The 12,070-nt window shown below is 35.6% G+C and overlaps 2 protein-coding genes across 4 annotated transcripts in view; one reads left to right on the top strand and one right to left on the bottom strand.

Annotated features, from left to right (window-relative positions):
• ccr9a (chemokine (C-C motif) receptor 9a) overlaps positions 1-12,070 on the bottom strand; it is a 164,256-nt gene that overhangs the window by 28,774 nt on the left and 123,412 nt on the right. The gene's annotated exons all lie outside the window — the stretch shown is intronic.
• bfsp2 (beaded filament structural protein 2, phakinin) lies at positions 1,539-9,294 on the top strand. Of its 3 annotated transcripts, none has more exons than XM_005163493.5 (8): positions 1,539-2,064; positions 3,552-3,634; positions 3,726-3,882; positions 3,965-4,126; positions 5,540-5,665; positions 5,742-5,977; positions 8,921-9,006; positions 9,155-9,294. In XM_005163493.5, exons 1-8 carry the CDS (start codon positions 1,636-1,638, stop codon positions 9,196-9,198), a joined length of 1,323 nt encoding a protein of 440 aa, XP_005163550.1. In that variant the 5' UTR covers positions 1,539-1,635; the 3' UTR covers positions 9,199-9,294.

Raw genomic sequence — 12,070 nt, 5'->3', positions numbered from 1 at the left:
GGGTTTTATTTAGATTTATTTAGTTAATATTAGTTTTTGGAATTCTGTCCATTGAAAAAAAGTTATTTCAGAGGAAGAACAGTTTTTTGAAGTATTATTTGTTTTTATTCTGTCTATTCAGTTTCAAGAACGGTGGTGGTGGGTTTCATAATATTCACAATGGGATTTTATTAGTTGTTGGTTTAACCATGGATGAGATAATGGCTTCTATGTTATTTTCTTTTCAATGACATTTCTTATCACATGTTCAAAAACAACAGCCAATATTGCATGTCTATAATTTATATAATGGGTATAATTAAACAATACTTTCACTATAACGTAAATTAGAAGTGTAATAGAAAAATTTATATATATTTATTTTTATATATTTATTTATATATATTTATATATATTTTTGCGTCATTTTGAATTTTACTCGAATACAAATACAAATACAAATACAAATACTTTTCCCCCCTCAACAAATACAAATACAAATACAAATACAAATACTTTTCCCCCCTCAACAAATACAAATACAAATACAAATACCGGCTGCTCCGCACATCCCTAATATATATATATATATATATATATATATATATATATATATATATATATATATATATATATATATATATATATATATATATATATATATATATATATATATATATATATATATGTGTGTGTGTTCAAGTCTTAAAATACCATGTAGATCAGATACTTCCCTGTAGTTTTATGCAGTGGGTCAGACACAAAATGCATATATTATGATAAATTAAACAAATAATAAACAAATAAATGAAAACCCACTTTCTCATGGGAAAAGGTTGTTCTGACTTCTCTGTTTTGATGACAGACACACAAATCTACTACCTACAAACAGGAAAATGTGGTAAAGATTACTTATCAAATGCAGAATCATCTTGTGAGGCAATTTAACTCTTTTTTTCAATAATATTTCCAACATATACTGCTCTTTGTTGCAGAAATAGTTCACCTATAAAATAAAAAAGATCTCATTTACTCGCCCTTCACTTTGATTAAAACTTGTGTGACATTCTTTATTCTGTTGAACGCAAAAGCGGGTATTTTAAAGAAAGCTAGAAACCAGTATTACTATATTAATATTACTAAAGCTGCAAACATTGTTCATAGCATCACCGTTGTGTTCAACAGAAGAAAATCACATAACATTTTTAAACATTTTTTTTTTTTGGCCAAAAAATTCATGTGAGCTTATGCAACATTTAGCATATCTCTCATAAACACACATATGAGCCCAACCACAAGCAGACAAATGCTCTGTTGGGTCATTGTGATGATAGTTCAGCCTCCCCCCCAAAAGTTATTGTCAAACATACTGAGAGAGGGTCCTGGATTGGCCCATAGAGCTTTCCTGAGAAGACCACTATGCTGAGGCAGCCAAAAACAGCCTAGCGGTGATGAACAAAGAGCATCACCAGCATCACTTTCACAATAGTACCAAAACAAAGAAGCTGATTTCCAGAAGCCCAGACCCCCATAAAGAGGCTTCGCTGCCCGCTGTTGCCGTTTAGCTGAAAGGAGCTTAGTGGACATTCACGCTTGCGTTGTGGTCATGTCTATGGACTAATAGTGGCCTGTCACTTCAAAAGCATCAGGACAGGAATGCCTCTTCCAAGACGCCGATCCTCCTTCCTGGGCCAGGGTGCAGCGGAGCGTCCTGGCAGTGTAGGACGCATGAGCGCGGCTGCCACCTCTGCGCCTCGGGGAGTTTTCGTAGGCAATGCTCCCACCGGAGGAGGCAGTAGCCTGGGCACACGAGTGTCCCGCAGGGCTCTGGGTATCAGCAGCGTGTTTCTGCAGGGCCTCAGATGCTCGAGCGTTCCTGTGGTGGCTCAGCCTGGAGAGCAAGGCCATCCATTTGGTGTGGACAGCCTGAACACATGCCTGTTGGAGTACAGAGATAAAGTCCATGCTCTGGAGCAGCTCAACAAGCAGCTGGAGGAACAGATCAGACACTGCTTGGATCGTAAAGCCGTCAGCGCTGGGACATGGACCGGCCTGAAACAAGACTGGGAGGATGTTTATATACAGGTAGGAGGATGTTAGACTGGGATGGATTTATAGATGAGTTGTAGAGGTCATATAGCAGAAATCATTTCTGAAATGGTGTAGTTGAGTGAAAATATTGTAACATTTTATGGAAATTAACGTACCATTTTTTATTAAAGTTATACTTTTTTTTCTTTTCCTTTTTTAAATACAATTTATTTTTTGGAAATCTATTTTAATAAGTTTACATGTCTGCCCTCCATTAGCAAGATTTTAATTTATATTTTTTATTTAATCTCAAATAAAATGGAAATCAGTATAGTAAAAAAACTGAGGCTTTTCTGGGAAACTTTTTTGAGATTTTATTATAATATTTAAAATTCTAAAAAATAAGAACAAAATAAAAAATATATATTTTTTAATAATAAATCGATATAATCTGGATTTTTGCAGCTTTAAGTTTAAGATGTTAATATTATTTTGGTAAAGGGCTCATAATTTTACCAAATTTCAAATAAAACATCTTTGAAAATTACAATTTGTCAGAATAACAAATTGTTTAATTTGTAATGATCAAAAATCTGGATTATTTTATCAAATAAATATAGATTTCCTGACATTGGTATTGTTTTTTTTGGAAATGGATATATACATGTCTGAAACATCAAGCACCTCTTTCTCTTTTCATGCAAAACGTTTATTTTACATTTAGAAGAAACAAAATTTACAGAATAAAAAAAGTTACTTAAACATTATGAATCATAAATCCAGAGAAAGTATTTTTAAGAGGTCTCTTTAAATTTGGCCATAGCTGTATATGTAACATCAGTTATGCTACTGATTTACGAATGCTGTTTTTAATGTTATAATCAAGCCTCTGAAAAATATGACTTTTTATTCCATACTGATTTAGATATTATTCTAATTGTTTTTTTGTACAATATATATATAAAAAAAATTAATTAGGGGTGTCACGGTGGCTCAGTGGGTAGCATGATCGCCATGAGTGGGTAGCATGATCGCCAAACCTTGCCTGGGTCAGTTGGCATTTCTGTTTAGAGTTTGCATGTTCTCTCCATGTTCGTTTAGTTTCTTCCGGGTGCTCTGGTTTCCTCCACAAGTCGAAAGACATGTGGTACATGTGAATTGGGTAGGCTAAATTGTCCGTAGTGTATGTGTGTGAATGGGAGTGTATGTGTGTTTCCCAGTGATGGGAAGGACATCCGCTGCTTAAAAAATATGCTGAATAAGTTGGCGGTTCATTCTGCTGTGGTGACCCCTGATTAATAAAGGGACTAAGCTATAAAGAAAATGAATGAATGAATGAATGAATGAAAAATAATTCAGTATAAAAAATCTTACATTTACATCAACATCAGATTTTATTCTTATATTTTACATTATATGACTATTTATAATATTTTGTTTCGTAAATTTATTTAGTAAATGTATTATGTTTTAAAAAATAAATAAATAAAGTTCTGAGGCATACAGATTAACATATTCCTACTTTCCCTGCTTTCTGTCAGGTCAGTGAAGCTATTCTGTACAACGCTCGACTTATGCTTCAGACTGAGAATGTTCAGGCCAATGCAGAGGACTTTAAAGAGAGGTGTGAGTGTGTTTCACTGCTTACCTTCATCATAAGAAACAGTTTTTCAGTAAATGTATTCTATAAAGTGTTCCTCTGGATGATTGTGTAGATATGAGAATGAGCAGCCGTTCCGTAAAGCAGTGGAGGAGGAAATCAACTCTCTGTACAAAGTCATCGATGATGCAAACCTGACCAGGATGGACCTCGAGAATGAGATTGAGAGCATGAAGACCGAGCTGATAAATGTGGAGCAGAGTCATATGGAGGTGAGTTCACGAGATAAACTCCACAGCTCAATTCTTTTTGGGTTTCAGTGTTAAATTGGGATGTTCTTTTGCTCTTCTCCAGGATGTTAAAATGCTCTATAAGCAGATGTCCGGTCGTGAGGTTGATGAGCCGGACGCTCCTACTGAGACCAGCCTGGACCAGATTCTGTCCTTCATTCGCTCTCACTGGGAGAGGGTGGTGGAGAAGAACCGTGCAGAGACGTATGCCTACTTTGAGTGCAAGGTAAGCCACCGTCTCAAAGATATTTATTAGAAAAACTTGGGCCAAATAGTTTTGCAAAAATTTATATTGTATAAAATGTATAAATATATATGTATAAATATATTCATTTTTTGATCTTTCCACTGCCCTTATAAATTTTGTAGTCAGTAAAAAATATCTAATAATAATGATGAAAATAATTAGGGATGCATGATATATCGACGGCCATATCAATATCGGCCGATAAATGCTGTCTTAAATGTTAATGTTATTGGTTTGATATCAATAATAGGTCGATATATTAAAGTCAAAAGATTGCAAAATTGTGCATAACATGACGTGTCTATTTTGTGTCTGACACATTAAATTTAGCATTTTAAAATGCTGATTAATTTTAACATGCAAACAACAGCATACAAAACAGTTATCGGTTATCTATATCGGCCTAAAAATCCATATCAGTGCATCCCTGATAATAATAATAATAATAATAATAATAATAATAATAATAATAATGTACTTAGGCGAGGCAGTGGCGCAGTAGGTAGTGCTGTCGCCTCACAGCAAGAAGGTCGCTGGGTCGAACCTCAGCTCAGTTGGCGTTTCTGTGTGGAGTTTGCATATTCTCCCTGCCTTTGCGTGGGTTTCCTCTGGGTGCTTTGGTTTCCCCCACAGTCCAAAGACATGCGGTACAGGTGAATTGGGTTGGCTAAATTGTCCGTAGTGTGTGTGAATGTGTGTGTGGATGTTTCCCAGAGATGGGTTGCGGCTGGAAGGGCATCCGCTGCGTAAAAACTTGCTGGATAAGTTGGCGGTTCATTCTGCTGTGGCCGGATTAATAAAGGGACTAAGCCGAAAAGAAAATGAATGAATTAGTAAATATTGAATTAGCATTAAAGAGCCAGTTTACCCAAAAGGAAAATTGACTCAATATTTACTCACACCTTTATGGGCAACTTTTTCTTTCTGTTGAATAAAAAGGAAGATATTTTGAAGAATGTTGAAAACTGGCAGCCGTTGACTACCATAGTAGCAAAAAAATAATACTATGGTAGTCAATGGCTCGCCATTTCCAACATTCTACAAAATATCCTCTTCTGTGTTTGGTTTTGAACAGGTAAAGAGTGAGTAAATGATGACACACATTGCGATTTAGGATGATCAATCCCATTAAATCAAAATTTCTTTCAAAATCCAGAAGAAACAATAACAGACTGCTTTGTGTAGGGTAATATATTAGTCAAATCAACCAACATTTAAATTTTTTTTTAATAAAAGTATTGCTCATTGTTATTTTACACTTACTTAATATCACATAGTCATACCAGTCATTACTGCCACCAACATGACCCCCTTGCTGATGTTCGTATCCAATAATAACCAAACAATTTCCAGTCATAACATCACAGTGGTCTAACTGTGCATGTGCAGCAGGCTGGGAGTTTGAACAGTAAGCTGAGTCAAGAGGAAGAGGAGATGGAGTGTCTGAAGACGGAGTGTAATGATGCCGGCTGCAAGATCCAGAATCTGCAGGCCGAGACAGAATCGATCAGAGCTCTGGTAGGACACAGTCATCTCAAAAGAAAAGATCAGCATTATTCGTTTTACAAAACTTACCTATATATCATCCCTGCAGAAACGCGGCCTGGAAAACGCCCTCAACGATGCCAAACACTGGCACGACATCGAGCTCCAAAATCTGGGCTCTGTTATCGGAAAGCTGGAGGCCGAGCTCACCGACATCCGCGGAGACATCGAGCAGCAGCGCCGCGATTATGAAACCCTGCTCAACAATAAGATGAAGGTGGAGATGGAGATCGGAACGTATCACGGCATCTTGGACGGAGAGGAGAGCAGATTCTACACCTCCACGTGAGGCTCATCTTCAGTCTGCTTATCACAGATAGACCACTAATAACAAACATCTGATGATTTAGCCTTATTCCTCTTTCCTTAGAAGTGTTGCGTTGTTGGAAACAGTTGCAGTTTCTAGGAACCCAAACAGATTTCTCAGGAGATGTTGTATGTAATGTAGGGGAACAGTGATTCATGACTTGAGTTACGGATCAGGTCATATTTGTGAAAAAATAAATAAGAATGTAGCTTAATATAAACTACAGAAAATATGGAAGACAAGCAAACAGCCAGTGATAAAATAAGATGTACATAAGCATTCATAAACACAACTTAACATAGATTTAATTTAAGTAAATAAAAAGTTTAGGCTTGTCCACTATTCAGGTGTAAAAAGGCATCAAATGTACATAAACAATATTGCATAGTCTGCATTCTTCAGAAGTTAGTCAGGAGCATTGAGTCATTTTGCTTTGCTTGATCAACAACTGTGAACAATTTAAGGAACAGTTCAAACAAACAAAAAATAACTATTTCCTCATTTAGGAATTTTTTTCTTCTGTTGATCACAAAACTAGATATTCTGAAGAATGTTGGGGGGAAAGGCAGTTGTTGACATCTATAGTAGGAACCAAAGAATACTATGCAAGTCAATGGCGGTTTTCCCCCTAAATTGTACAGTGTAGTTCCTTTGTGTTCAGTGTTTTGATCAAGTGGAGTATGAGTAAATGATTTCTTTTTTGGCTGAACTATTCCTTTAAGAGTTAATGCACGGATCCAATATACTGATACTAGCAATAGCACTCTCAAAATGATACTTCCAAACATTTGTTTATGATTCATTGGTTTAGTGCACCAATTGAACTGCCAAAGTCACAGGAATTCACTAAATGCTGTTTAAAAATGTCAGTGGTATACAGGTGGAGGGTGGTCTTAGCAAACTTAAGCTGCATCCCAATTTGCATACTTATACAACACCCTAAAAGTATGTACTTTATTTTGTAAAAAAAAATATATATACTTTTGAGTGTGTAACAGAAGAGTATGCAAGCTTTGGGACATACTACTTCTTCATTAACAGATTGTTGTGTTGCTTAGTTATGAGCCCTGTCAATCATCCACATTTCTCTAATATTTAATTTCCTACCTTATTGGAGAAGCAGTAGCAGGACAATCTCCCATTCACGAGTCTTTCATGCAGAGAAATCTCCTCAGGTATTTAGATAATTATGCATTTAGACGTTAATGTCCAAACACGTTTTTATATAGGTTTAGTTCTGTTGTTGAGGATGAAATATAACATGAAAAGCGCAATTTAAATATTTTCCAGTGGGCTAGATAATAAGTAACTATCTATACCGAAGCCTCTCTACTTGACAATTGGTCTCTCGCGTCCACCATGTTTGTAGTTTATTTACACTTTTCACCCGCGTTTGTAGTTCTAATCGAATTCACATCAGTATACTGTGGGCAATATCAGCAATTAGAGTATGGAAGGTTCTACACTTGAAATTTTACCAGAAATTGTAAACCATCCGGGAACATTTGGCATACTCTTTTCAACGTAGGCTACTAAGATTTGGGACATACTAATTCTATTTTTTAAATACTATTTAGGACAGATAGTATGCGATTTGGGACGCAGCATTAGTAATACACGTCTTATCTCAGATTGTAAATTTTGTTGTATTAATGAGACATTTGTTTCATTTAAAGCAGGGGTGTCTAAACTCGGCCCTGGAGGGCAGGTGTCTTGCTGAGTTTAGCTCCAACTTGCCTCAACACACCTTCAAGGGTGTTTCTAAAGCCTAGTAAGAGCTTGATTAACTAGCCCAGTGTGTTTGATTGGGGTTGGAACTAACTGGCCCTCCAGGACCGAGTTTGGGCACCCCTAATTTAAAGGAATAATAATCATTAATTGTCAATTCACGGCCTGTTTAACTGACAGACCAAAACAAGGCTTGAAAATTGATAAAAGGATACATAATTTACAAAGATAGAAAATTAAATTATATTAAACAATTAATTAATCACATTTAGTAGAGCAAACATTTACAATGTTGATGTTGTTATTTGTTGGAAAGTAGTTCTTGTGGGTGTTGAACCCTTCTAAACGAATCATTTTGCAATACAGTTGGTTCAGTTCAGTTGATTATTGATGAATTGATTTCTCCCTGATACTCTTTCTTAATTTTTTATGTTTGCATAATACACATTTACGAACATTCTTGCCACAATGCATTTTGACATACTTTTGTGTGTATTCCGCCACCTATCACCAAGTGTGGTTTATTTATAAACTAGTTTCGAGAGGATCATATGCTTATGGTTGAACAGGGCTGGTATCGCATTAGCTCTGTATATTGCACCAATCAGATGAATAATGACTATAAATAACCAGAGTTTTCCACTCCAGTCATCTTCATCTTGAAGAATCCACCCCTACTCCTCCCCTTCTATGATAGGGTGGCACAGCAGCCCAGTGGTTAGCACTGTTGCCTCACAGCAAGAACGCTGCTGGCTCGGCCCCTCACTGGGCCAGATGGCGTTTCTGTGAGAAGTTTGCATGTTCTCCCTGTGTTCACGTTTCCCCCAGGTTTACCGGTTTTCTCCCACCGTCCAAAGACATACACCAAATTGACTACTCCAAAACAGCATCTTAAAGCAACTCTTAGCCAAGTATATCTCAGTACATTTACAAGCTTGGGAGTTCTCGAGACCTACCTGAGCTCAAACTCCCCTCTCGCCCTTTAGATGGGAGGGAGCCCCGGGCTCAAGGATGTTTTGACAGCACAACAAATACGCTTTATTATCAATCATCAGCTAAGTGTGAACTCTTAAAAAAGAATGTGTATTTAAATTGATATTTGCTCACCAGCCTCTTTGTTATGTTGCAGCTCACAGATCAAGTGTGAATCTGTTAAACCCTTTATGTTACCGCAATATTGTTCTGCACTGTAGATTCCCTGCTGGTTCTTCAGTACCCGAGGGACCAACAGATCCCACACCTTCCACATCTGGACAACAGAGCTGTGCACAGACTGACGGTACTCTTTTAACAGAATATTATAACACAGAATAACTGTAAAATGATCAGATTGTATTGTGAATATCTGAACTTAGCATTAACAGTGACAGTGTGTTGTAGGATATATGCAGTGAGGATTAAAAATGAGTTTTGATGTTCTCTGTTAGGATCTAGCGCTCCTGAGGCTCCCGAAGAAAAAAATAAGTTTTGATTTTCATTTGTTTCTCCTAACTTGTAATTCATATCTATATACGACATGATTTCTGTGCAGGTAAAATAAATACAAATAAAAAAATGAAGGCATAAATTCAAGAAATAAATTCTTTTTATTTCATATTTAGCTGGAAATTGTATGTACAAAGACTCTTTAGATGTTACTGTAACAATAACCTCTGGGATTTCATATATGCCAGCGTCTTGTTTTACTCCCACGGCTAACAAAGCCATAAATGATAACGTGGGAAATGAGAATAATTGACTCTGAAGCTGCTTAACACAATAATGACACCTTGTGGTTATAATGACACGTCTGTGAAACAGCCACTTAGACGTTACTTCAAATCCATGTTATCATTCTGAACTATCATTTCTTTGTTTAGGAAACCCTCAAATAACACGTTTACTGCATGCGTGGGGAAAAAAACGTAAAGTTAAAACAAAAACCAACAGCCTATACTATAAAATAGGTAACCATAATACATTAAGATAAGCACGAATGCATTTCTACTCATTTAAGCATTGTACATTAGTTTATTGAACTTTTTAAGTGTATGAATGTAAAAAGACACAGAAAAATATAAAAAGTCGCATAAATTTAAAGAAAATGAAAGTCTAGCATAGTGTATTAAAATATTATTACATACACACATAACAAAGGAACACTTTGATGATTCTTTTTAGACATTCTGTTGATTTTAAGTTTGTGACTTGTGGTATTAGTAGATTTTTTAATAGCCTATCTTTATTATGGTGAACTCCAACACACAGTAAGTAATTTTGCAAGTACATGTGAACTTACAGCCCTAACCTAACAGTCCATTAACACCGTAGCTACTTGCAGTCGGTAGAATGTCTAAACAGTACCATAAAAATGAGGTTTAACCAACAAAAAAAATATTAATAAACATTTTTATCCACATAAGGGGTTATAAATTATACAGGTATACAAATATTATTTCAGATATCTGACCCTGGACCACAAAATATGCCATAAATGTAATTTTTTTGAAATTGACATTTATGTATTCGTTGAAATTCGAATAAACAAGCTTTCCAGTCATACTTTGTCAGGATTGGACAATGTTTGTAATTTTTATTGACATCTGGAATCTGAGTGTTTAAAAATAGTCCAAATACTGAGAAAATCATGGTGAAAGACGTCCAAATTAAATTCTTAGCTATCTAAAAATTGAGTTTTTATTTATTTATGGAAGGAAATTTACAAAATATCTTCATGGAACTTAATGTTTACTTAATATTATGATGATTTTTGACATAAAACCAAAAATAAAATCTAAATATACCATCGCCAAAATATACCTGTGCAACAGAAAACTGGTTTTGTGGTCCAGGGTCACATTTAAATAAAGTAGATTTATTTTTCCGGTCTCGTTGGGTCTCCGATGACTGAGAAACATCCAGCACAGAAACGGGCCGGCTTCTTCGTGTTAGCAGAATTGGCTCTCTTCAGACGAAATCCAAGACTGCTGGCTCTCACGTCCTATAAAAATCAGCATATCTGCAAATCAATATTCCACGTCTAAACAAATAGGAGCGATTGTGTCACATCATAAACACACATCTCACCTGCAAGTCTCCTAGTGTTACACTTTCTGACGGCTGTGGATCTGATGACCGGATCAGTAGAGGAGTCTGGAAAATGAACAAACATTTGTGACCCTGGACCACAAAACTTGTCTTACGTACACATGCATGGCTCAAATTTATACATTTTGTTTTCATGCTGGCAATAATTAAAATATTACATTACATAAAACATTTTGTCTACATTTCCTACTTTATATCAAAATGTAAGATTGATTAGTATGCATTGCTAATCACTTTATTTCATCAGATTTTCTCAGTATTTAGATTTTTTAACCCTCAGATTTCAGAAGTGAAATGGTTGTATCTCAGCCTAACATCTTCCTATAATAACAATGTACACGCATTATTCATGTATAATGATGTATAATTCACAATTTCACATGTATGACAATTTTTTGGGTCACATGTTAGTTGATTTTTTTAAAAACTAGATCATTATATCTGCAGAAGTGGTTCCACTTCATTATATTAAATATATATTATAATTATATTAAAATATTATTGCATAAACAGATAATAAAGTAACTTTAACGATTCTTTTTTTAGCTTTCTGTTGATTATAAGCAAGTTTGCGACTAGCAGTATTAGACTGTTTAATATCTTTCTTATGGTGGTCTCCTGACACACTATAAATAATTTCAAAAGTGCATGTAAACAACCCTAACCTAACAGTTCATTCTTTCCTTGTAATTAGTCGAATGAGTTAAAAGGTTATTTATTCAGCTTATAATGATGTATAATTTACAATTTCAAACTTACAACTGTTTTTTTCAAGACACATATTAGATAATCTTGTAAAAAGAAAACTAGTTTGAAGTTTTAAAAGTAATCATCATACCTTCTGGAGTGGTTCCATTGGAAAAGCATCTGAGAAGTGCAGCACAGCAATGAAGAGCAACAGCAGCAAAGCTCTATGCATGTTTCCAGTCCTCCTTCAGTCTCTAACTAACGCTGAAAAGCGAACATCAATTCAATTAAAACCCCACTCAATGGGTGTGACCCAAAATTGTTGTGCGTCACCGAGAAAATTACAGCACAGGGAGGCATCGTGTCCATAAAATCAATGTTTATTTAAGACATTTAGGAATTAAGTGAAAAAAAAGAATGTTTTAGTCCCACACAGAAAAGATCTCAGTTAATGCCGTAAAGTTCCTTCAGGTTGCATGGAAATGTTTTAAAAGGCAACAGGGTCATCCAACTCGATATGTGTCCCTGTTGAGCTCTCCCAACTCAATCGGAGGTAGCCGAGGAATATA

Source organism: Danio rerio, chromosome 2, assembly GCF_049306965.1.
Source record: "Danio rerio strain Tuebingen ecotype United States chromosome 2, GRCz12tu, whole genome shotgun sequence".
In the NCBI taxonomy this organism is placed as follows: domain Eukaryota; kingdom Metazoa; phylum Chordata; class Actinopteri; order Cypriniformes; family Danionidae; genus Danio; species Danio rerio.
The sequence above is the reverse complement of the archived record's forward strand: the minus strand, read 5'-3'. Positions and strand labels throughout refer to the sequence as shown.

Bases quoted from the DNA above. Each gene is read 5' to 3' on its own strand.
- bfsp2 (XM_009298615.4), top strand. From the start codon at position 1,636: ATGCCTCTTCCAAGACGCCGATCCTCCTTCCTGGGCCAGGGTGCAGCG. The intron at 3,883-3,964 runs GTGAGTTCACGA...GCTCTTCTCCAG, and splicing joins TGGAGCAGAGTCATATGGAG to GATGTTAAAATGCTCTATAA. The intron at 4,127-5,536 runs GTAAGCCACCGT...GTGCATGTGCAG, and splicing joins ATGCCTACTTTGAGTGCAAG to CAGGCTGGGAGTTTGAACAG.